The sequence below is a fragment of the Heteronotia binoei genome, chromosome 6 (genome assembly GCF_032191835.1).
Source record: "Heteronotia binoei isolate CCM8104 ecotype False Entrance Well chromosome 6, APGP_CSIRO_Hbin_v1, whole genome shotgun sequence".
NCBI classification, from domain to species: Eukaryota; Metazoa; Chordata; class Lepidosauria; order Squamata; family Gekkonidae; genus Heteronotia; species Heteronotia binoei.
In genome coordinates, this window is record NC_083228.1 from 14,110,283 (window position 1) to 14,136,601 (window position 26,319).

The 26,319-nt window shown below is 46.8% G+C and overlaps 1 protein-coding gene across 2 annotated transcripts in view; it reads left to right on the forward strand.

Moving 5' to 3' along the window:
- The window catches only part of LOC132573533 (pro-neuregulin-3, membrane-bound isoform-like), a 1,173,232-nt gene that overhangs the window by 1,120,997 nt on the left and 25,916 nt on the right, over positions 1 to 26,319 (forward strand). For both annotated transcript variants that reach the window (XM_060241045.1, XM_060241046.1), the window contains exon 8: positions 18,341 to 18,468. In XM_060241045.1, coding sequence (XP_060097028.1) covers positions 18,341 to 18,468 — 128 coding nt within the window. The remainder of the gene's footprint in view (positions 1 to 18,340; positions 18,469 to 26,319) is intronic.

Below are 26,319 nucleotides of genomic sequence, written 5' to 3' on the forward strand. Positions count from 1 at the left end.
ACAGCATTCCCCTGATCCAGCAAGGTAGTCACTTTCTCAAAAAAAAAAGAGATCAGGTTAGTCTGACATGACTTGTTCTCGAGAAAACCATGCTGGCTCTTAGCAATCACATCCATTCTTTCTAAATGAGCCAGGACCGACTGTTTGATGATTTGTTCTAGAACTTTTCCAGGTATAGACATCAAGCTAGCGGGTCGGTAGTTACCCAGATCGTTTTTTTTCCCCTTCTTGAAGATGGGGATAACATTTGCCCGCCTCCAATCTTCCGGCACCTCTCCTGTTCTCCAAGAATTCTCAAAAATAATAGCCAGGGGCTCAGAAATTACATCCGCAAGCTCTTTTAGAATCCATTCAAGTACTAACTGATGGATGCCTCCCATATCCCTGCCCCCCCTCCGGTATCCCTCTGGTTGCTAGGTTGGGGTTTGCAGCTCTACCCAGAGAGCCAGTTTGGTGTAGTGGTTAAGTGTGCAACCCGTACCTCTCCCGTAGGCTGTGTGAATGCCCTGGCATGCGTCAAAGAATACTGGCGTTTCAAAGCTGGGATACTGCTGCGCAAGGTTCCTTGTGTGATTGAACCCAATGATGGTACATTGAAGGAAGAGGAGGCTTCTATGGATGGATAAAGAAGTAACAGAAATGAGACTGTTTCGTAGAGTATGGTGTTGAAATGTCATCCTTATACCGAGTTTAGAATTTTACCCCCTACGGGTTGAAAGAGAGTGAAGACATTTATTGTTCCAAAAAATATATTGTATCTTCTCATCAGGCCTTGAATTCAGCAGGAGCTCACAGGAGCGCAGCTCCTGAACCTTTCTGACAGCTCCCCCTCCTCCTCCCCACCTACCTTGTCCATTGAATAGCAGGTGCAGCTGCATAACAATCCCTGGATTAGGAGAGCGGGCAGCCAGCCAGCCACCAGGAGCTTTGCCATGCCCCCAGCAGCCCTCATGAACCCCTGGAGAAGCCCACGCCATCCATTCTCCACTTCTGATGTGATTTTGGGTGGTGGGTGGCTTGTTGGCCTTTTGACTGTAGAGGGGGGCGGCCAAGGAGAGCCTGAGGTGAGCGAGGCCTACTTGGCTGGCTGGATCTCTAGCCAGCCCAAGGAGGCCATGCTTGCCCAGGCCTCTCCTTTCTTGCGCTGGGTTGCTTTTGGCTGGTGGGGGGTACCACATGCTAATGAGCCATTATAATGAGCTCCACCACCTATTTTTTTCTACAAAACAACCCCTCATCCCTCCTTTTCCTTTTTTTTCTTTTTTTCCCTTTCCCCCACAGTTCCTGTCCCCGATTATTAATTTATTTATTGCTTTTAATTTCTGACCCGCCCTCTCCACAAGCGGACTCAGGGCGGCTAACAATCGATTCAATTCAGACAGTTATAATTACAATTTAAAATCAAGAAAATACAATTACAATTTAAACATATTCTATGGTGCTATACATAAGAACATAAGAGAAGCCATGTTGGATCAGGCCAATGGCCCATCCAGTCCAACACTCTGTGTCACACAGTGGCCAAAAAAATTGTATATACACACACACACTGTGGCTAATAGCCACTGATGGACCTCTGCTCCATATTTTTATCTAAACCCCTCTTAAAGGTGGCCATGCTTGTGGCTGCCACCACCTCCTGTGGCAGTGAATTCCACATGTTAATCACCCTTTGGGTGAAGAAGTACTTCCTTTTATCTGTTTTAAGCTGTCTGCTCAGCAATTTCATCGAATGCCCACGAGTTCTTGTATTGTGAGAAAGGGAGAAAAGTACCTCTTTCTCTACTTTCTCCATCCCATGCATTATCTTGTAAACCTCTATCATGTCACCCCGCAGTCGACGTTTCTCCAAGCTAAAGAGTCCCAAGCGTTTCAACCTTTCTTCATAGGGAAAGTGTTCCAGCCCTTTAATCATTCTAGTTGCCCTTTTCTGGACTTTCTCCAATGCTATAATCTCCTTTTTGAGGTGCGGCGACCAGAACTGCACACAGTACTCCAAATGAGACCGCACCATCGATTTATACAGGGGCATTATGACACTGGCTGATTTGTTTTCAATTCCCTTCCTAATAATTCCCAGCATGGTGTTGGCCTTTTTTATTGCATTCGCACACTGTCTTGACATTTTCAGTGAGTTATCTACCACGACCCCAAGATCTTTCTCTTGGTCAGTCTCTGCCAGTTCACACCCCATCAACTTGTATTTGTAGCTGGGATTCTTGACCCCAATGTGCATTACTTTGCACTTGGCCACACTGAACTGCATCGGCCACGTTGACGCCCACTCACCCAGCCTCAACAGGTCCCTTTGGAGTTCCTCACAATCCTCTGTGGTTCTCACCACCCTGAACAATTTACTGTCATCCGCAAACTTGGCCGCTTCACTGCTCACTCCCAACTCTACATTTCAATATAGGCGGGCTCTTCTGTCCTGATGGTGATCTTATAGTAATCGTAGGTCTTTAGCAATGTGGAGTGGCAGTCCTCTTCTGGTTTAGATGTTAAAGGCCTGTCGAAACAGTTCCATTTTGCAGGCCCTGCGGAAGGTAGAAAGATCTGGGAGGGCATTCCATATTTCTGGTGCTGCCACCGAGAAGGCCCGAGCTTGTGCCACCGAGAAGGCCCGAGCTTGTGCAGAGCATAACCTGGCCTCCTTTGGCCAGGGGATGGATAGTAGGCTTTGCATCCCTGAACGCAGTGCTCTCTGGGGTATATGCGGAGAGAAGCGGTTCTGTAGATAGACAGGCCCTCGACCATGAAGGGTTTTAAAGGTCAATACCAACACCTTGAAACGGACTCAGAACATAATAGGTAGCCAGTGCACCTCTTTCAGCACTGGCTGAATGTGCTCCCATTATTCACAATAACAATTCAATTCTTTGAAACAGACAGCTCTGAGCTTGGGTCGTCCCCTTGCCCCAGCGCTTTGACAGATAGGACGGGCATGGGAGAAACACACTCGGCGTAACAATTTCAGTGCGCTTTTGGAATCTGTTTTTTTTCCCCCCAAGACGGGTTATGTAAATGTAAGGAAATGACTATAATCCCTCCGCTTCCCTTTGTAGCCGGTATTAAAATGCATTGCAAATTTGCTTTGCACTCCAGCCTGCCTCATTATATTTTCAGCTGTTTGCATAACGGCAGTCTTTTTTAAAAAAAAAAGGAAGAAGAAAAAGCCGTTCTACTCTCTCACCTCTGCGCCAGCAAAAGCTGCAACAGCTTGATGATTACAAAAAGCACCTACAAGGTTAAAAATACAGATGTTTGCTTTCCAGATACTTTTTCATTTGTAACGCAGGGGCTCCCTGCAGCCTTTTAAAGTTCTCTGTTTCTGGTTCAAATTCCTCTTGCAAACTGCGGCTTTTTAACAAGCAAGTCTGGTGCACTGGACGGTCCCTTAGGAGCATTAAAGAGTCACATTAGAAGAGTTGTACTTGACAGGTTGTAAGAAGAGGTGGAGCTGATGCACATGACAAGCAGGGTTCTGTTTGGAGAGTAACCACAGTGCTTAATTGTAGGGCAAGGCAGAGTGGGGTGGGCTTTACCGACATTTTCCGCTAGGTGGTGGTTTTGTCCAGCCCGAGGAGCCTTCTGGTTGTGCGAGATGTTCTCCTTCAGGAGCCATGACTTCTCGAACTAGAGGAAAATACCACAGTGAAGCTGGAAAATGACTTAAGATCCGGTTTTTCCAAGAGAGAACTGAAGTGCTATCTTATACAGTGGGGATATCTTTATTCAGAAGGGATGTCCTTTTGTGATTCACCTAGATTTAAAGAAACACCAATTGGCAGAGGACTTTATTACCTTTTATGGCTATCCAGACCAAATGGCCAAGCCACACTGGTTTACCATGTGACCAGTCTGCACTCTTAATCGTTTCCTTTCCTTTCCTTTCCATTTCATTTGATTTATATCCCGTCCTACCCCTCCGAGGCGGGCTCAGGGCGGCTCACAACACAGAAATTCTAACAATAGGATCTAAGAATTAAAAGACATAATAATTTACATAATTAAAACAACTAAAATCAATCGATCAATGTCAGTGTGCTATCTTCCAATCTTCCTTCAGAATATTTCAATGCCGGTCCGTTATAGGCCAACCGGAAGAGGACAGTCTTACAGGCCTTGCGGAACTGTCCAAAGTCCCGCAGGGCCCTGACCTCCTCCGGTAACTGGTTCCACCAGCAAGGGGCTGAGATTGAGAAGGCCCTATCCCTAGTTGACTTCAGGCGGGCCTCCTTTGGCCCGGGGATTACAAGCAGATTTCGAGATTTCAACAAACTGCTTGTATTTCAACCCACAATACCTGATCCCCTCGGCTGATGAAGTGTGCTTAGAAAACACACGAAAGCTTACATTTTATTATTATTAATATTAATATTCCGCCCATTTCCCCATTGGGGGCTCAGAGCGGAGTACAGCAAATAGAAATAAAATCACAATAAAATCATAATAAAACCAATTACAACATTCCTCAAAGTGCAGCAAGATGACACGACAGCAAGGTGGTAGAGCACAAAACAGTACCGCAATACAGCCATCACAGTACAGTAGTGCAGTAGAGCAGCAGAGCAGCAGGGGGGAGGCCAACCAATCGACGAATAGATGCCCGCTGCCTCGTCCAAAGACCTGGAGGAACAGCTCCGTTTTGCAGACCCTACGAAAGGTCAGCAAGCCAGGTAGGGCCCGGATCTCCATAGGGAGCTGATTCCACCAGGTCGGGGCCGGGACCGAGAAAGTCCTGGCCCTGGTAGAGGCAAGACGGGCATCTCTTGGGCCGTGGGCTATTAGAAGATCTTGGAAGGCCGAGCGAAGTGACCTCTGGGGCGTAAACTTGGTTGGTCTTAAAGGTGCAACATGACTCCTGCTTTGTTCAACTGCTTCAGACCAACACGGCTGCCCACTTGGATCTATCTACTTGGAGGCCACAGTATCTCTCCATAATTTTCTCACTTTGTCTTTTCCACTGCTGCCCAAAATGCCCCTCTCCCCCAGTATGTACTGCTCTCTGCTGGTGTATTGCATTTTGGTGTGCAATGATGGGCATGGTGAGAAAGTTGTGTTCCCCATTAAGAAATCCTTTCCTCTGTAGGAATGTTTGGGTGGATCCAAGCTTAGAACATGACTCTCCATGAGGAATTGACTATCCAACTTGATACTCAGTGTTTCCAAGTGATAGCTTAGCATATGCTCAAGTGATATTTGACAGAAGATCGTCAAGTATTCATTCATTCTTTTGGACCAACCACATTCCCTTAGCTATGATGAGATCAGTAACAACAAGCCCAAGAGGATGGCCAGCCAACTAATTCCCCCCCCCCCACTCCCCAGGGTTTAGACCTCACATAAGAGAAGCCATGTTGGATCTGGCCAGTGGCCCATTCAGTCCAACACTCTGTGTCACACAGTGGCCAAAACCCAGGTGCCACCTGGAGGTCCACCAGCAGGGGCAGAACTCCAGAAGCCTTCTTGCTGTTGTCCACCAAGCACTAAGAATGCAGAGCATCACTGCCCCAGACAGATTGTTCCATCTATAGCTTGTGACTAACAGCCATTCCTGGACCTCTGTTCCATACATTTATTCAGTCCCTTCTTGAAGCTGTCTATGCTTGTAGCTGCCACCACTTCCTGTGGCAGTGAATTCTACGAGTTAATTACCCTTTGGATGAAGAAGTACTTCTTTTTATCCATACTAAGCTTACAGCTTATAAATTTCATTGAGTGCCCATGAGTTCTTGTATAGTGAGAAAGGGAGTACATCTTTCTCTACTTTCTGTATTCGATGCATAATTTTGTAAACCTCTATCATGTCGTCTAAACCCCTGTCATGCTCTACCATTATCACTGTGAAGGAGGTTATTGCAGAAACCCTGCAACAACAACACCTGTGTGTAAGAACATAAGAATATAAGAGAAGCCATGTTGGATCAGGCCAATGGCCCATCCAGTCCAACACTCTGTGTCACACAGTGGCCAAAAAAATTATATACACACACACACACACTGTGGCTAACAGCCACTGATGGACCTCTGCTCCATACGTTTATCCAATCCCCTCTTGAAGCTGGCTATGCTTGTAGCCGCTACCACCTCCCGTGGCAGTGAATTCCACATGTTAATCACCCTTTGGGTGAAGAAGTACTTCCTTTTATCCATTTTAAACGTGACTGCTCAGCAATTTCATCGAATGCCCAAGAGTTCTTGTATTGTGAGAAAGGGAGAAAAGAACTTCTTTCTCTACTTTCTCCATCCCATGCATAATCTTGTAAACCTCTATCATGTCACCCCACAGTCGACGTTTACCCAAGCTAAAGAGCCTCAGGCGTTTTAACCTTTCTTCATAGGGAAAGTGCTCCAGCCCTTTAATCATTCTAGTTGCCCTTTGCTGGACTTTCTCCAATGCTATAATATCATTTTTGAGGTCCGGTGACCAGAATTGTACACAGTATTCCAAATGAGACCGCACCACCGATTTATTCAGGGGCATTATGATACTGGCTGATTTGTTTTCAATTCCCTTCCCAATAATTCCCAACATGGCGTTGGCTTTTTTTATTGCAATCGCACACTGCCTTGACATTTTCAGTGAGTTATCTACCACGACCCCAAATCTCTCTCTTGGTCAGTCTCTACCAGTTCACACCCCATCAACTTGTATTTGTAGCTGGGATTCTTGGCCCCAATGTGCATTACTTTGCACTTGGCCACAATGAAACTCATCTGCCACGTAACACGTTGACACCCACTCACCCAGCCTCAAGAGATCCCTTTGGAGTGCCTCACAGTCCTCTCTGGTTCTCACCACCCTGAACAATTCAGTGTCATCTGCAAACTTGGCCACTTCACTGCTTACTCCCAACTCCAAAACATTTATGAACAAGTTAAAGAGCATGGGACCCAGTACCGAGCCCTGCGGAACCCCACTGCTTACCGTCCTCCACTGCGAAGACTGCCCATTCATGCTCACTCTCTGCTTCCTATTAATTAGCCAGTTTTTGATCCACAAGAGGACCTGCCCTTTTACTCTATGACTCTCGAGCTTACTAAGGAGCCTTTGATGAGGAGCTTTATCAAAAGCTTTCTGCAGTCCTATTTTTGCAGTGAACAGGGCATAAAAAGACACCATAGTCTAAGTCAGTCCCTGAGCCATCTATGTCATTGCTTTCTACCTTGATGTACCCTCTCCAAGTTCTCCAACAATGGTCTTTCACTGGAGATTGAACCTGGGACCTTCCGAGAGATTGAATTTGGGACCTTATAGGACCTTCAATGCTTGCTTGGCTTTATTAAAAGAAGTAGAGGTATGATTTCTGTTACAGTTAATATGCAGTGCCTTTCCTCTATCGTCAGTGTGTTTGACAAATAACGGCAGAATTCCTGTGTCTAATCTACTAGCGAGCAGAATTGATCAAGATCTTGACAGTGTAAGGTGTAGGAAATGGCTGTGAAAGCCATCTACTCTATGCTGGACCATGCTATCTCCATTGATTTCTTTGGGATTGACAGCCTGAAGAGGTAGGAATGGAAAACTGCTGGCGAACGGCCAAGCCATTGCATCTGACAGTTGATTTTCTCCACGAAACTGTGAATAATTGGCCAGATTTGCACAAAGCCTGATTTTTTTAAAAAATGCTATCATTATTCATTAATTTATTTAGCCACATGGCTCAGAAGTGCTTTTCAGTAATTGCCCGAACAACAAACACAAATATAATCAACTGGGAGACAAACGAGAGCTTTCGAAAATAATAGCGCAATTAGGCTTTTTTACTGTACCCAAACGCCAAGTCCTGCCGCGTTTGAGGAGGAGGGCTACTCGCGGCTTGCTGGTATCATGCACATCTGCTTTCAGCAGCGCAAGTGATGGGTCAAATCTCTCACTCTCTCAAACATATGTGCAAGCCAGCTCCGAATGGATTTTTAGAATGAGCACAGAAGAATTAAGATTGCCAACTCCAGGTTGGGAAATTTCTAGAGATTTAGGTCAGCAGTTCCCAACCTTTTGGGCACCAGGGACCGGTTTTGTGGAAGACAATTTTTCCAGGGACCGTGGAGTGGATGGTTTCGGGATGGTACAATTGTGCACTTTATTTCTATTACTTTGGTGTGGTGCTTGAGTGTGAGGACTCTTATCTGGGAGAACCGGGTTTGATTCCCCACTCCTCCACTTGCAGCTGCTGGAATGGCCTTGGGTCAGCCATAGCTCTGGCAGAGGTTGTCCTTGAAAGGGCAGCTTCTATGGGAGCTCTCTCAGCCCCACCCACCTCACAGGGTGTCTGTTGTGGGGGAGGAAGGTAAAGGAGATGGTGAGCCGCTCTGAGGCTGTGATCACACATGCTACATGATGCGCTTTCAATCCACTTTCAATGCACTTTCCAACTGGATTTTGCAAGTTTGCACAGTAATCCAGTTGGAAAGTGCACTGAAAGTGGGTTGAAAGTGCATTATTTGGTGTGTGTGATCGCAGCCTGAGACTCCGAAATTCGGAGTTGAGGGCAGGATATAAATCCAATGTCGTCGTCTTATTATTATTATTACATTGTAATATATAATGAAATAATTATTTAACTCACGGCCCAGTTGTTAACAGGCCACAGACCAGTACTGGTCCATGTACGCTTCCCAACCCCCTCGCCCTGCCGGGGGACCCCTGAATTAGCAGCCTAATCCCCCGCTCCCTAAAAATCTGATAGTGGGGGGCGGGGTGTGGAACGGCGTTGCGTCTCTTTCCCTGCCTGGCTTCAGGCTTCTACTTTCCTCTGAGTAACAAAGACCCGCCCACCGCCGGCCTGCTATTCACTCCAGTCCAGCCTCCTTTCGTGAGGTGCATGCTGGGACTTGTAGCCCTTGCATCCTTTCACGTCTGCTGAGCATTATTCTCTATGTGGAGATTGATTCTCATAGGGTATGTGGCGGAACCGGCCCGATTCTGCCTTCAGGCCCGGTCCCGTCAGCTCCCTACGGAGTCGCCAACTCCTGGAGGGAGCTATGTCTCCTCCTGCCCCTTGGGCTCGCTGCCACCACCTGCTCAGTCCCGGGGTTCAGATTGAGAGGAACAGGACTCCCAATCCCCCTTTCCAGCTGTGAGGCTAGGCCTCAAGGTCCTCTGCCACCCTGCACTTGGGTTTCACAGAGACCTCAGCGCTTCTTTGGGGCACCCCTGGAGGATTGGCACCTTATCCACCTGCATGCCTTCCCCCTTCCCCGGGGCCCCCTTTATAAAAACAGCGTGGTCTAAAGCGGTCTGGGGATCTAGGTGGTACAGAGATTAACTGCCAGCATTTAAAACAAAAAAAAACATTTATTTAAAAGAGAAAAATATAGGAAAAGAAAAACACAAAACAAAACCAGTTGCATTTAAAAAGTTAGCACAGCACAGCAAAGCACAGCAAACAGCATAACAAAATAAAGGTGGTTTTTAAACGCATCGTATTGTCCCTGGTCTATACTTGATCTGCCTAAGAAAATGACTTACTTTGTCTGCCTGCCTGGGGGCCCCCAGGCAGGAGCCTCCATTGCTCACCACATGCTTGCTCGAGCGCTGGCTCAAATCTCAGACTCTCTTCCTGCCTAGCACATGGCAAGAACAACAGCACTTCCTGCTTCTCTAGGGGACTTTCCCCCTAGCGTTGTTGGTTTGGCTCTGGAAGGGAGGGGGGGGAGTGAGGGGAAGGCTACAAAGCCGGCTGAATGGATTTACTGATCCCTGCCTTTTTGGATGAAGCACCAACACTCCCAGATGGCGTTTCTCCACACGTCCCCCTCCTTAAATTCTGAGCCGGAGGGGTTGCCTCCTACAGAGGTGACCCCGTAGCAGAATCCAAACAAACAAGGAGAAACCCATTAACCAAAATATTACACAAACATTACACAAACATTCAGGTATTTCTCCAATAATACACAAAGTCCAGCACCCTAGGGGCTCATGTCCTTTCTGGACAAAACGTTGCATGCTGCATTCAGAAGGAATGTCCAGTCTTTAAGATGTACTCCTCCGTCTCCCAGGACCACCTCTGGAGTTTGGTGCTCTCCCTCCGTTGCTGCTGTGGCTGGGGTGAGTGGCCCATCAAAGGAGCAAATTCCTGGCCCCACATCTGAAGTTGGAAACTGCCCAGTTCCCACCCAGTTGCCTCTTTATCCCTCATTGGTGGAATGTTCCCTCTGTCCACTCTGTCCTCCCAGAAAACTACCTCTGGTGCTCCAAACAATTGCTGTCCCAGCTTCTTTTTGTCTCCTTCCTTCCTACCTATGTGCACCACCATGGACCTCGCAGAGAATGGCTGTGGCATATTCACCTGCACCACTTTAACTGCCTTTCCTGTCTTCTCCATAGCCACCACATAAGTAGCATCGCCTAGGTCATCCACAATCACATGGGGTCCCTCCCATTCCACTTTCCATTCACCAGTATGAAGTGGCAGGACATCCATCACCCTAGCCCCTGTCTCAGCTTCTGAGAACTCCACTTTCTGGTCCCTTGCCAACTCACACAGTGGTTCCAGCCTAGGGTCACTTTGAACCTCAGACAGGAACATTTCTGGCTCCCCCAGACTTCCTATCATCTGTTCCTTCAAGCCACCCCTAGTCCCACTGTTTCCAGAACACCCAGCCAAAGTTTGATCTGGGTTCTCCGCCCCCTCAGTTGGTTTGTCAGTGTCAGCCAACTGAGCTCCTTCCTGCCTGGAAGGCTGCACAGTATCCTGCTGCCCTTGTGGAAATTGGCACCCCTCTTCCCATTGGGCACACCCTCCTGCAGGGCTTGAGACAGGCTGGTCCTCCCCCTCCCTGGTTGGTGGTGAGGTGGCTTCCCTAAAGTTGCCTCCCTCCCCCCACCTTCCCCTGAGGGTTTGGCTTGGGTTCTCAGTCCCCTCGGTTGGTTTGTCAGCACTACCCAACTGACCCCCTTCCTGCCTGGAAGGTCCCACAGCTTCCCAGGACTCCTGTCTGCCCTGCTTCAAGACGACCTGTTTTGAGAGCGTCTCGGACGATCCCACTTCCTGATCCACAGCTACTTGGTGAACCGGTTCCAACCTAAGGCCGCTCCGGACCCCCTTCTGGAACCGCTCCCGTTCCCCCAAGCCTTCAGCTATGTGCTCCTCTGAGCCCACATTAGCCTTGCTGCTCTCAGAACCTCCTGTGAAATCTCCACTCTCCACCTTGGTCTCTTCAGCTTGCACATCCTTTATGCTAGACAGGTTCCCTTCCTCGCTAGGAACATCCACAGCCTCCTGCTGCACTTGGGGAAAGCTACACCCCTTCTCCCCTTGAGAACACCCTACTCCAGGGCTTGAGACAGGCTGGTCCTCCCCCTCCTGGGTGACTGCCCTCTCTTCGTCCTCAGTAACCTGGGTTATTTCCCCCTCCCTGGTTGGTGGTGAGGTGGCTTCCTTAAAGTTGCCTTCCTCCTCCCACTTCCCCCTGGGGGTTTGGCTGCGGGGTACAGCCTTGATAGAGTACTGGCCAACCACCAAATCCCGGCCCAATAACACTGGAACTGTTTGTTCCTTCATTACCCCACATTCAGAATAGGATTTACCTTCTTGTGGAGCCAAACCCCTGAACTGCTTTCGGGAGTGGTCTGGCCCCAGTTTAAACCTTTTAAATACAGTGGCTTTATAGCCTGCAAAAGTTATCCCCCCATCTTCCATAGGCATGCTGTGATAGATGGCTGAGAGTTCTCCAGTCAGGTTGCTACAGAGGTAAGACATATAGTCCTCCTCTGCAATCCCCCACTGTTTGGCTGCCCTCTCAAAGTTGGAGAGGTACATGGAGGGGTCTTCTCCCTCCTTGTACACTGCAAAGTCTTTGGGGGTGACTTGGATCTCTTTGCTTAGTTCAGCTTCCAGACGTAGCACCTCAAGCTCATGGCGACGTTGCTCTTCTTGTTCCCGTCTGCGTATCTCTGCTTCTTCCTGTCTGCGGATCGCATCCCTCTCTGCTTGTCGTTCCTCTCTCTCTCTTTCCTCCCGTCTGCGGACTGCATCCCTCTCTGCTTGTCGTTCCTCTCTCTCTCGTTCCTCCTGTCTGCGGACTTCAGCTTCCTCCCGTCTGCGGATCTTGTCCCTCTCTGCTTGTCTTTCCTCTCTCTCTCGTTCCTCCTGTCTGCGCTCTTGGTACGCCTTGGTACGTATTCTTGCCAGTTCCAACCGTAGCCGCAAGAGTTCTTCTGACTGGGTGGGGAACACTTTTGCAAGTGCCCCTGCATGCTGATGATACTCCAAAAGGAGGTCTTTCATATCTACTACAGTCATGTTGTCACACTCCAGCTTGTGCTTTGCACACTCTTCCTGGAGCTGTGGCTTTGTCATCTTCAGGATTTCCAGCATCTTAGCACGCTCCATCCCAACTAACTAAACTTTCCCTACTCCAGTTGACCCGAAAAGAAAACAAAACCGCTGTTGCTTCCTCTGGGTGCTTGCACGTATCAAAAAGCAAAAATGCCTGGCCAATCAAGTTCTCTGTTTGTTCTCATCCCACCGCTGCCGCCAAGTGTGGCGGAACCGGCCCGATTCTGCCTTCAGGCCCGGTCCCGTCAGCTCCCTACGGAGTCGCCAACTCCTGGAGGGAGCTATGTCTCCTCCTGCCCCTTGGGCTCGCTGCCACCACCTGCTCAGTCCCGGGGTTCAGATTGAGAGGAACAGGACTCCCAATCCCCCTTTCCAGCTGTGAGGCTAGGCCTCAAGGTCCTCTGCCACCCTGCACTTGGGTTTCACAGAGACCTCAGCGCTTCTTTGGGGCACCCCTGGAGGATTGGCACCTTATCCACCTGCATGCCTTCCCCCTTCCCCGGGGCCCCCTTTATAAAAACAGCGTGGTCTAAAGCGGTCTGGGGATCTAGGTGGTACAGAGATTAACTGCCAGCATTTAAAACAAAAAAAAAAAACATTTATTTAAAAGAGAAAAATATAGGAAAAGAAAAACACAAAACAAAACCAGTTGCATTTAAAAAGTTAGCACAGCACAGCAAAGCACAGCAAACAGCATAACAAAATAAAGGTGGTTTTTAAACGCATCGTATTGTCCCTGGTCTATACTTGATCTGCCTAAGAAAATGACTTACTTTGTCTGCCTGCCTGGGGGCCCCCAGGCAGGAGCCTCCATTGCTCACCACATGCTTGCTCGAGCGCTGGCTCAAATCTCAGACTCTCTTCCTGCCTAGCACATGGCAAGAACAACAGCACTTCCTGCTTCTCTAGGGGACTTTCCCCCTAGCGTTGTTGGTTTGGCTCTGGAAGGGAGGGGGGGGAGTGAGGGGAAGGCTACAAAGCCGGCTGAATGGATTTACTGATCCCTGCCTTTTTGGATGAAGCACCAACACTCCCAGATGGCGTTTCTCCACAGGGTATAATGGGGAATTGATCTGGAGGTTTTGGGGGCTCTGGGGGAGCTGTTTTTTTGTGGTAGAGGCACCAAATTTTCAGTATAGTATCTATGAGCCCCAAAAGAAGGTGCCCCTATCCTTCATTATTTCCTATGGAAGGAAGACATTTAAAAAGGTGTGCAGTTCCTTTAAATGTGATGACCAGAACTCCCTTGGAGTTCAATTATGCTTGTCACACCCTTGTTCCTGGCTCCGCCCCGATGTCTCCTGGCTCCACCCCCAAAGTCCCCAGATATTTCTTGAATTGGACTTGGCAACCCTAGGTCCATGGGCCAGGGGTTGGGGACCGCTGATTTAGGTGGCAGCATCTGGGAAGGGTGGGCAAGAGTGACCATTACCTTGAATAGCCCAGGCTGGGCCGATCTCAGCAGATCTCGGAAGCTAAGCAAGTTCGGCCCTGGGTAATACTCGGATGGGAGATCTTACCACCAGGGCTTTTTTTTTTGAGCAGGAACACAGTTCTGACTGGCTTGGGGTCAGGGGGTGTGGCCTAATATGCAAATGAGCTCATGCCGGGGGGGGCGGGTTCCTACGAAAAAAGCCCTGTGTGAAACAATAGTGATATCAGGGAGTGTGGCCTCATAGGCGTATAAGTTCCTGTTAGGATTTTTTTCTGCAAAAAAAAGCCCTGCTTACCCCCAAGGAAGTCCAGGGTTGCTACGCAGAGGCAGGCGATGTCAAACTGCCCTAGAATGTCTCTTGCCTTGAAAACCCTATGGGATTGCCAAAATCAGCTGTGACTTGACAGCAACACGCACCCACACATATGGAATTCCAGTCCAATATCAAGCATACAATGAGGATTTAAGGTCCCAGGCCTCAGATTCAGCAGGAGCTCACAGGAGCGCAACTCCTGAACCTTTCTGAAATTCCCCTCAGAACCTTCCTGAAGGTCTTCCTCCCCACCTACCTTGTTTGTTGAAGAGTAGGTGCAACTGCAGAAGAATCCCTGGATTAGGAGAGGGGGCAGCCAGCCAGCCACCAGGGGCTTTGCTTTGCCCCCAGCAGCCCTCATTAACCCCTGATCGCGGGGAACTCTTGGAACTATTGCAGCACCACCCTTTCTCCACTTCTTATGTGATTTTGGGTGGTGGGTAGCTTGCTGGCCTTTTGACTGAGGGGGCGGGGCAGTAGCTCAGGAGAGCCCCAGGTGAGTGAGGCCTGCTTGGGCTGGCTGGATCTCTAGCCAGCCCAAACAGGCCTCGCTCACGCAGGGCTCTCCTTTCTTGCAACAACAGGTTGCTTTTGGCTGAGGGGGCATATGTTAATGAGTTATGCTAATGCGCTCCACCACCTATTTTTCTACAAAGCAACCCCTGCTAAGTCCCTAGTGGGCCAACATACATAGGTGCTGATCTATTCTGTGTCTTCTTTTAAAAATATATCTATTTTCAAAGTATCACCAATAAATGGATTTACCTTTTGTTCTGCATATTATGCATGTTTAGATATAAGATACGGTTCTTTGTTTATGTGGTACCTGTTCTGGGGAGAGGGAAACGAGTTAACACTAAATTGTTCAGGGTGGTGAGAACCAGAGAGGATTGTGAGGCACTCCAAAGGGATCTGTTGAGGCTGGGTGAGTGGGCGTCAACGTGGCAGATGCGGTTCAATGTGGCCAAGTGCAAAGTAATGCACATTGGGGCCAAGAATCCCAGCTACAAATACAAGTTGATGGGGTGTGAACTGTCAGAGACTGACCAAGAGAGAGATCTTGGGGTCGTGGTAGATAACTCACTGAAAATGTCAAGACAGTGTGCGTCTGCAATAAAAAAGGCCAACGCCATGCTGGGAATTATTAGGAAGGGAATTGAAAACAAATCAGCCAGTATCATAATGCCCCTGTATAAATCGATGGTGCGGTCTCATTTGGAGTACTGTGTGCAGTTCTGGTCGCCGCGCCTCAAAAAGGATATTATAGCATTGGAGAAAGTCCAGAGAAGGGCAATTAGAATGATTAAAGGGCTGGAGCACTATCCCTATGAAGAAAGGTTGAAACGCTTGGGACTCTTTAGCTTGGAGAAACGTCGACTGCGGGGTGACATGATAGAGGTTTACAAGATAATGCATGGGATGGAGAAAGTAGAGAAAGAAGTACTTTTCTCCCTTTCTCACAATACAAGAACTCGTGGGCATTCGATGAAATTGCTGAGCAGACAGGTTAAAACGGATAAAAGGAAGTACTTCTTCACCCAAAGGGTGATTAACATGTGGAATTCACTGCCACAGGAGGTGGTGGCAGCCACAAGTATAGCCACCTTCAAGAGGGGTTTAGATAAAAATATGGAGCACAGGTCCATCAGTGGCTATTAGCCACAGTGTGTGTGTATATATAAAATTTGTTGCCACTGTGTGACACAGAGTGTTGGACTGGATGGGCCGTTGGCCTGATCCAACATGGCTTCTCTTATGTTCTTATGTTTAAAAAGAGATGTAAGTGAAAAGTTCTGATTTTTTCTTCTTCTTACTTTCTACCTGCATATAACTTTGTTCCTAGGCACCTCCACCCCCTTTTAATAATGTCAGCATTTGTTTTTCCAAGAAGCCTTCGGCATTACAAACTTGACTTCCACAAAATTAAAATCTAACAGGGCTCAGCCTATGCTGTATATTTCAAAGTGTAGCACTTGTTCCCAGTTGTTCCCAATTATGTAAAAGTCCAGATATACAAAGTTCATTTCCAAAAATTGACTCTGATTGCTGGGAACTCTTCGAACTATTACAGTTTCTTGCAATATCTAATCAGTTTCTTGATTTCTCTTCTCTTTTTTCTCCTTTAAAACAGGGGGTTCTCTTTCATTTCTCTTTGAAAAGAAACCAATGCACCCTTTTGCAGGGTTTTGTAGCAGGAACGTTTTTGCATATTAGGTCGCATCCCCCCTGATGTAGCCAGTCCTCCTGGAGCTTACAGTAGGCCCTGTAAGAAGAGCTCTATAAGCTTTTAGAGGATTGGCTACATCAGGGGTGTGTGGCCTAGTATGCAAAGGAGTCCCTGCTACAAGAAAAGCCCTGCTGCCTTGTAACTTCAGCCCTTGCAGGTTTTTTAAATGTTGCATACCACAAGGTGGTGCTCTAGGAAGAGGATAGGAAGGTTGAGGAAGACACGGGGTGTGATCACATGAGAGATTTGGCCTGACATAACCACACCTCCCCTCCAGATTTAATGTTCATGATCACACAAGTACAGCTGCCTCCAGAGTGCCAGTTTCGTGTACTGATGGAGTGCACGGACTCTTATCTGGGAGAACCGGGTTTGATTCCCCACCTCTCCTCTTGCAGCTGCTGGAATAAGAACATAAGAGCAGCCATGTTGGATCAGGCCAATGGCCCATCCTGTCCAACACTGTGTCACACAGTGGCAAAAAAAAAAAAACCCAAGTGCCATCAGGAAGTTCACAAGTGGGGCTAGAAGCCCTCCCCCCCCTCCCAGCACTAAGAATACAGAGCATAACTGCCCCAGACAGTTCCAATAATATATTGTGGCTAATAGCCACTGATGGACCTCTGCTCCAGATGTTTATCCAATCCTCTCTTGAAGCTGGCTATGCTTGTAGCTGCCGCCACCTCCTGTGGCAGTGAATTACACTTGTTAATCACCCTTTGGGTGAAGAAGTACTTCCTTTTATCCATTCTAACCCTACTGCTCAATAATTTCATCAAATGCCCACGAGTTCTTGTATTGTGAGAAAGGGAGAAAAGTACTTCTTTCTCTACCTTCTCTATCCCATGCATAATCTTGTAAACCTCTACCATGTCACCCCGCAGCTGACGTTTCTCCAAGCTAAAGAGCCCCAAGCGTTTTAACCTTTCTTTGTATGTGAACGTATGAACATCTGAAGCTGCCTTCTACTGAATCAGACCCTCAGTCCATCACAGTCAGTATTGTCTACTCAGACTGGCAGCGGCTCTCCAGGGTCTCAAGCAGAAGTTTTTCACACCTATTTGCCTGGACCCTTTTTGCAATATCTAATCAGTAGGGAAAGTGTTCCAAACCTTTAATCGTTCTAGTTGCCCTTTTCTGGACTTTTCCCAATGGTATAATATCCTTTTTGTGGTGCGGTGGAATGACCTTGGGTCAGCCATAGCTCATGCAGAGTTGTCCTCTCTCAGCCCCACCCACCTCACAGAGTGTCTGTTGTACAGGAGTAAAGAAAGGAGATTATCTTGATGGAACTCTCTGTCTGGGGCAAGTGATGCTCTGTATTCTTGGTGCTTGCGGGGGGGGGGGGCAACAGTGGGAGGGCTTCTAGTGTCCTGGCCCCACTGGTGGACCTCCTGATGGCACCTGCTTTTTTTGGCCACTGTGTGACAGAGTGTTGGACTGGATGGGCCACTGGCCTGATCCAACATGGCTTCTCTTATGTTCTTATGTGACACAGAGTGTTGGACTGGATGGGCCATTGGCCTGATCCAACATGGCTTCTCTTATGTTCTTATGTGACACAGAGTGTTGGACTGGAGGGGCCATTGGCCTGATCCAACATGGCTTCTCTTATGTTCTTCTGTGACACAGAGTGTTGGACTGGATGGGCCATTGGCCTGATCCAACATGGCTTCTCTTATGTTCTTCTGTGACACAGAGTGTTGGACTGGATGGGCCACTGGCCTGATCCAACATGGCTTCTCTTATGTTCTTATGAGATTGCGAGCCGCTCTGAGACTCTGAGATTCGGAGTGGTGGGCAAGATATAAATCCAATATCATCATCTTCTTCTTCTTCTTGAAGAGCCACAGGCATGAGGACAGACAGTACTGGTCTGGGTGGACCTACACAAGTTGAAGATCTCCTGTTCAGATTTTGGAAAGCTGCCAAGTTCAGTGCGCTAGGTTTGAATTGGCCAGCGGTTTGGCCCTCCGGCGTAAACACTGAGCGCAGTTCCACTGCTTATAAATGTTGGAGGCTGACATGTACCACCGCTCACGATTTTGTTGTTGTTGTTTCCTTTTGTTTTGCTGCAGTATTCAAAGCCCAGCAGGCACCCAGAGCCCGTGATGGAAAAAATGATGGAATCTAGTTTTTCAGGAGCCCAGTCCTTTCCCGAAGCCTTGTCTCCAGACAGAGGAAGCCAGCCGACGAAGCCACACAGGTAAGAGAGCTGCTCTTAATTGGCCTGTGCTTCGTAATACACCCGCCAGACGGCCGGGCGCGGCGATCCGAGGCGGGACGGCGTAAAGGGAGCCTTGTTCTATTCATTAAACAGCTGACCAGCGTTTCGACCGGTGTAGATGTAAAATGGCTCTCGCTTCTCCCCTCCAAATTCCATTCTCTCCCCTCCCCACCCCTTTGTAAAAGGCCTCGAGGAAGTATTAAGGATGCCATCAAAGCCGTAGTCACAGACCAGTGAATGAAACAATTGCATTCTGAGAAACTGTTACGATGCGAGACCCCCGCCCCACCCTTGGCTCCCTCCTGCTTCATCTCCGTCCGTGAAGTTAATGACTCATCCTCCCGCAGACAAGCTCCGATGCCAACTTTCTCGGTGTTTCTTCGAACAAATGGCTCTCAATGCTTATGGGGAGGGGAGAGAGAAAACACGATGGCTTTGCATATTTGCCTGAGCGCATAGCAGTCGGCTGCACCTTTGGAAGCGGCTTTTTACGGCCGATCGGCAGAAGAATGCTTCCATCATCATTAGCAGCAGCAGCCTTTATTGGCACAAAGGAAATCAGTTATACAGAATCAAAGGCTTACCAAGTTGTACAGGATAAAAATTATCCATAAAATACAAAAGGCACAGTTAAAATTTAGAAACGTCGTTATCTATTAAAACTACGGCTACAAACCGGAGAGCCAGTTTGGTGCAGTGGTTAAGTGTGCGGACTCTTATCTCAGAGAACCGGGTTTGATTCCCCCCTCCTCCACTTGCACCTGCTGGAATGGCCTTGGGTCAGCCATAGCTCTGGCAGAGGTTGTCCTTGAAAGGGCAGCTGCTGTGAGAGCCCTCTGCAGCCCCACCCACCTCACAGGGTGTCTGTTGTGGGGGAAGAAGGTAAAGGAGATTGTGAGCCGCTCTGAGACGCTGAGATTCTGAGTGGAGGGTGGGATATAAATCCAATATCATCTTCTTCTTCTTCCTCCCCCACAACAAACACCCTGTGAGGTAGGCGGAGCTGATAGAGCTCTCACAGCAGCTGCCCTTTCAAGGACAACTCTGCAAGAGCTATGGCTGACCCAAGGCCATTCCAGCAGCTGCAAGTGGAGGAGTGGGGAATCAAACCCAGTTCTCCCAGTCCACACATTTAACCACTACACCAAACTGGCTCTCTCTCTCATGCATCAAACTGGCTGTCTCTGTTCTCTCATATGCACATGTATGTACCATTGCCACAAAATGAGTGGGATTAAGGACCTTCCCAAATAACTATATGGACTAAAATAAAAGTTAGGTGTGTATGTATTATACGTACACACACACACACACTATCCAATTCCCTCATCACACAACAGAAGAACAAAAATAACTTCAGAAAACCAGGGCACCCTTTTGTGATGGGGGGCAACACCAAGACATAAATGGATACCTCACAGGGTGTCTGTTGTGGGGGAGGAAGGTAAAGGAGATTGTGAGCCGCTCTGAGCCTCTTTGGAGTGGAGCCTCGTCTTCTTCTTCTTCAAAATCCTTTGGCGTATCGTGGTGGCCAGAAAAATGAACTTGTCTACTATTTCAGTGTCTTTCGGGGAGTAACCGCTCAGGAGCCTACAGACTTTTAAGGCATCCGAACAGCCTCATGATGTCTCCAAAATGGGACGCAGTAGTGAGTTACGAAGCTGTGAATATAACAAACAGTGGAGCAAAATGTGAGGGACTGTTTCAACGGTTGTATGGTCCCAAGGACAGAATCTAAGAGACTAGGTCGTCTTGTTAAACCTGCCAAGAAGCATGGCAGAGGGTAGAGCATTATATCTAGCAAGAGAGAAAGCTCTTCGGTGCTGGGGTGTCAATAAAAGGGAAACGTATGAAGCCATTTCCCCCATGGTGAGAGGAATCTCAAAACACAGTGGAGAACAAGTTTTATTGGCCAGCCTGTATAATTCCTGGCATTCAATGTCCAAAAGTCTACTTTTAATTTGCTAAAAGGCTGCTTTGATTCAGCCGAACGCTTCCAAGGCCAGAAGCGATGCTGGATCTGAACAAAGAGAGCCGATTCGCTCGCATGTGTCCTTCACAACGCGGCTAATGAAAACTTTGTTCTCTTCGCCTCCAAGTGCGCGTGTTCCTGCGTATGCCACTATGGTTACCTGCTCGAGGGTCTCCTCTCGGATGAGCCGGAAATTGAAATCAATGAAAATATGTGCATGCCGTTTTCATACCTTAAGTACAACAAGATGTTCTCTGTCAGTAAAGTAGCATCTTCATTGCCATTGTCCTCATGGAGGTTTGTTGCATGACTGGAGGACTTTATTACGCAGTGTTTTTGTTTCAAACAATTTTATTAGTAACGTATGGTAATAAATGTCAATTTCTTACATCATTAATAATTACTTTTTTTTTAATCTATCCCATATATTACTTTCTACCCACCCCTCCCCCGTTACTTGACCCCCGCCGGTGTTATATACTTAAAATCTTAATATTAAAGGTCCCCTTAATTAATAAGAACCAAAATACATATCCTCCTCCCTCTTATACTTAGTCATTATCAAAAATTGTCCAATGTCCTTTTATTTTCCACTCTTTTTCTACGTATCTTCTGAACTTCCACTCCATCTTAAATACTTCTAAATCATAGTCTCTTAAGGTTCTTGTTAACTTGTCCATTTCACTCCATGTCATAACTTTTACAATCCGGTCCCATTTCTCTGGTATTTTTTCTTGCTTCCACAGCTGCGCATACAATGTCCTAGCAGCTGAGAGCAAGTACCAGATTAAAGTTCTATCTTCTTTTGGAAATTTTTCCATTTGTAATCCCAACAGAAAAGTCTCTGCAACTTTGTTAAATTTGGACTTTATTATGCAGTGTTGACAGGGCCGGCATGTGGGAGTAGGTCAAGTAGGTGGCCGCCTAGAGTGCCACCTGACCTAGGGGTGCCATGAGGCGTGCCCTCTCCTCATGCCTGCTGCCTTCCTAATTTCACTGAGACTGGAGAAGCCTTGGTGAAGTCAGGGGGGCATGGCAGCAAGCGCACTCAGAGCCTGACTCTGAGCACACCCGCTGCCTTCCTGACCTCTCCAAGGCCTCCGAAGGTTCAGGAAGCCTTGGTGAAGTTGGGGGGGGGGCGTGTCAGCGAGCGCGCTCAGAGCCTGGCTTTGAGCACGCCCACTGCCTTTCTGACTTCGCCGAGTCCTCCCAAGGCTCAGGAAGCCTCAGTAAAGTGGAAGGGGGACGTGACATAATCGGGGTGCATGCACAAAGTATGCGCAAATAGAACACTTGGGACAGGGGTATGGGGTTCAGCCTGGAGCACAAGAACCCCTAGTGCTCGGCCTGAGTATTGAAATTTGAGGGCTGTATAGAAAGAAATGACAACGTACCCTCTTCCAGCATTTCACACATGAAAACAGGAATACTTGCATGCAAAATGGCTTTATTACCATGGATTCTCTTCTTCTTTTGTGCGCAATCTGTTTTATTTTCAGTTTTTAAAACGTACACATATCCTCCTATGTACAGTATAGCATAAAGAGATGGATTAAGATTATAGCATAAAGAGATGGATTTTAGATCTCCAACTTTTTGTCAACGTAATTGACATAAGGCCTTCTATATATGTAAAAAGGTAAAAGGCAGTCCCTTGTGCAAGCGCCAGTCATTTCTGACTCTGGGGTGACGTCGCATCACGATGTTTTCACGGCAGACTTTTTACAGGGTGGTTTGCCGTTGCCTTCCCCAGTCATCTACATTCTACCCCTAGCAAGCTGGGGACTCATGGAAGGCTGAGTCAATCTTGAGCTGGCTACCTAAATGCAGCTTCCACCGGGATCAAACTCAGGTTGTGAGCAAAGGGCTTGGACTGCAGTACTGCAGCTTTACCGCTCTGCGCCAAAGGGCTCTTCCTACATAGGCAACCTCTACCAAAACAAAAACAAAACAAAACCTGAACTTCCAAACTTAATTTTTTTCAGTGAGATGGGAGTCATCAATAATTATCAATTTTTATAAAGTTCTATGAGATAGCCAGAACACAAAAAAGGTGAGTGTCAATTTACACTCGTTTGCTATTCAGTCTTGAGTTGCCATCCACCAGGTGGCAGACAGTGATTTCCTGGGATTACAACTGATCTCCAGGCAATGGAGATCGGTTTCTCTGGAGTGAATGGCTGATTTGGGGAGTGGACTCTATGGCATTAATCCACTAAAGTCCATCTCCAAACCTCCTCAAGCTCCGCCTCCCAAAATTTCCAGGTATTTCCCAATTTGGAGCTGACACCCTTAATCTAATCTTACAGAACTAGCTAAACCTATCTTTTCTAACTGTTAGCAGGGGTGGAATTCTAGCAGGAGCTTTATTATCGATGAAGTGCCTTCTCACCTTAGTCCTGAACCATTAAAGTAGCAATACAGAACACAATATATATGTATATATACACTATACATGTGTGTGTGTGTGTGTATTCACACACTAACATATACACCCAGTGCTTTTTTTTGTAACAGGAATTCCTTTGTATATTAGGCCACACACTGCTGATGTAGCCAGTCCTCCAAGAGCTTACAGGGCTCTTCATACAGGGCCTACTGGAAGCTCTTGGAGGATTGGCTACCTTGGAGGGGGTGGTGGACTAATATGCAAAGGAGCTCCTGCTACAAAAAAAAGTGATAGATGACAGACAGACAGACAGACAGACAGACAGACAGACAGACAGACAGACAGACAGACAGACAGACAGACAGACAGACAGACAGACAGATAGATAGATAGATAGATAGATAGATAGATAGATAGATAGATAGATAGATAGATAGATAGATAGATAGATAGATAGAAACAAGCCCATTGATTAGATTAGGAGAGACGCTTGCATTGAAATCAGTCAGACTTCAAATGCCTACCTTGGGCCAGATCATACCTATAATATGCCCAGTCTAAGCGGGTTACAATCCTGAAGAACTCTGCCCTTGTCCCATCTAACCCCACTTGATTCAGCCAAACTACAGGGCTTCGTTTTCATTCTGGATCCACTCTGGACTTCAGCTCCTGACTCGGAACTCTCTGTCCCTAGGCCCAAGCAACACGGCAGTGGGTTTAAAAAAATAAATAAGGAGCTGGTAACTATACACAAATTTGTTTTTAAAAAAATTGTACTGGGTATGATGCCCCCTCCCCACCCCGGAAAATAGGAATGTTCAAGCTTCAAGCACTGGAAAGTTACAGTAGTTTTTATATTTTTAAAAAGGCATACAGCAACAACCTCTTGTATATATGACTATGGCCTTCCTACTTTAAGGAAATGCTTTGCCTTGATTACCTATGTTACCCGTGGCACAGAGTGGTAAAGTTGCAGTACTGCAGTCCTAAGCTCTGCTCATGACATGAGTTCGATCCCCAGTAGAAACTTGGGCTTTCAGGTAGCCGGCTCCAGGTTGACTCAGCCTTCCATCCTTCCAAGGTTGGTAAAATGAGGACCCAGCTTGCTGGGGAGAAAGCGTAGATGACTGGAGAAGGCAATGGCAAACCAGCCCGTAAAAAGTCTGTCGTGAAAACGTTGTGAAAGCAACGTCACCCCAGAGTCAGAAATGACTGGTGCTTGCACAGGGGACCTTTCCTTTCCTTGCCTAAATTGATGGGAATAACTTGATTTATACGTGAATGTTTTTTGTAATTTTATAATTTAGTATTTAATACACCAAGCTATTGCTTTTGTGTTTTCTCGGAACAGGCAAGAGACTTTCCAGTGTCAGTGATTTATATGCTCAGAATTGATCTTATGCATCGTCCAAGTGCTTTGTAAATTACTTCATGCTACCTGACTGCAAATGTTATGCAGGTGATAGATTAGTCATCTGATAGACTTTGCGCAGGAATGACTCCTTTGCCATGAAAGCCAGAAGACTTTACAAGATGTTCAGGGCTGGCTGTCATGGACAGACTTCTCGTAGCTGCACATTTACACTCTTTGATAACATCTGACTTCTGTTACAAATATAGATACTTTGTTGTCTTTCTTGATGTTAAAACAATTTTATTGGTAACGTATGGTAATAAATCTATATCTTACATCTTTAAAAACTTCTTTTATCTACCCCATATGTTACTTTCTACCCGCCCCTCCCCCCGTTACTTGACCCCCGCCAGTGTTATTTACTTTAAAAGCAAATATTTAAAGGTACCCTTGACTATTAAAACAAAAATTTATATTCTTCTTCTTCTTTTTAAAACGTAATCATTATCAAAAATTGTCCAATGTCCTTTTATTTTCCACTCTTTTTCTACATATCTTCTAAACTTTTCCCACTCTGTCTTAAAAACTTCCAAATCACAGTCTCTTAATATTCTTGTTAATTTGTCCATTTCACTCCATGTCATAACTTTTATAATCCAATCCCATTTCTCTGGTATTTTTTCTTGCTTCCACAACTGTGCATACAACGTCCTAGCAGCTGAGAGCAAGTACCAGATTAAAGTTCTATCTTCTTTTAGAAATTTTTCCATTTGTAATCCCAACAAAAAAGTCTTTGCAACTTTATTAAACTCATATCCCAAGATCTTAGAAATCTCTTGCTGAATCATCTGCCAAAACATTTTAGCTCTTTCACAAGTCCACCACATATGGTAGAAAGAACCTTCATGCTTTTTACTTTGTTGTCTTTCTTAAGTGTTGTTTAATTCCAGTGCCTTTCTTGGAATTAAAACTATGGCAAGAGAAGAAGAAGAATTGCAGATTTATACCCCACCCTTCTCTCTGAATCAGAGAACTCAGAGCGGCTTACAATCTCCTATATCTTCTCCCCTCACAACATACACTCTGTGAGGTGGATGGGGCTGAGAGGGCTCTCACAGCAGCTGCCCTTTCAAGGACAACTCTGCTATAGCTATAGCCTGTGCTGCGGGATCTGCATTGGCTGCCGGTTGTCTACCGTGTTCGCTATAAGGTGCTGGTTATCACCTTTAAAGCCCTATATGGCCGAGGACCTGCCTACCTACGGGACCGCCTCTCCCCATATATTCCCCAGAGAGCACTAAGATCCAGCTCCCAAAACCTTCTACAAATCCCTGGGCCAAAAGAGGCCAGACTTAAGATAACCCGGGAGCAAGCCTTTTCACTAATGGCCCCTCGTTGGTGGAACCAACTCCCAGAGATGGTGCGAGCCCTGCGGGATCTGAATCAGTTCCGCAGGGCTTGCAAAACCCATCTTTTTCAGCTCTCATTTGGAACAGGACCTGACCAAACTGACTAACTATCGTAATTTTAGCCACTTTATGTTGAAATTGGAACTGATGTATGACAATATGTAAACTATGACCGACAGAAATATAGCACCTATTTCTACCTACTTTATATTTTTATATCTTTTAATCTCCTATTCTCTTATTTTTATATTTTTAAACTTTATTAATTCATGTAATTGTATTATTTAAACCATTGCTGTCTATTTTAACCGAATCATGCTTGTCATGTCTGTGAGCCGCCCTGAGCCCGCCTTCTGGTGGGGGAGGGCGGGATATAAAAATAAAATTTGCTTTGCTTTGCTTTGCTTTAGCTATGGCTGACCCAAGGCCATTCCAGCAGCTGCAAGTGGAAGAGTGGGGAATCAACGTCGGTTCTCCCAGATAAGAGTCCATGCACTTAACCTCTACACCAAACTGGCTCTCTTGACACTTGTAGCTGATACACACAACGTTATTGAGTAGGTAGAATATGGTTAGTAGGCCAGTTGTTGGTACCAAATCCTTAAGATACATTTAGCAGATGTGTGACTTCTTTTTTTGTTCCGCACGTTTTCCTCCCTCTACCTATCAACTCAATATTATATTGCTTAGGACCGGCCTAAAAACC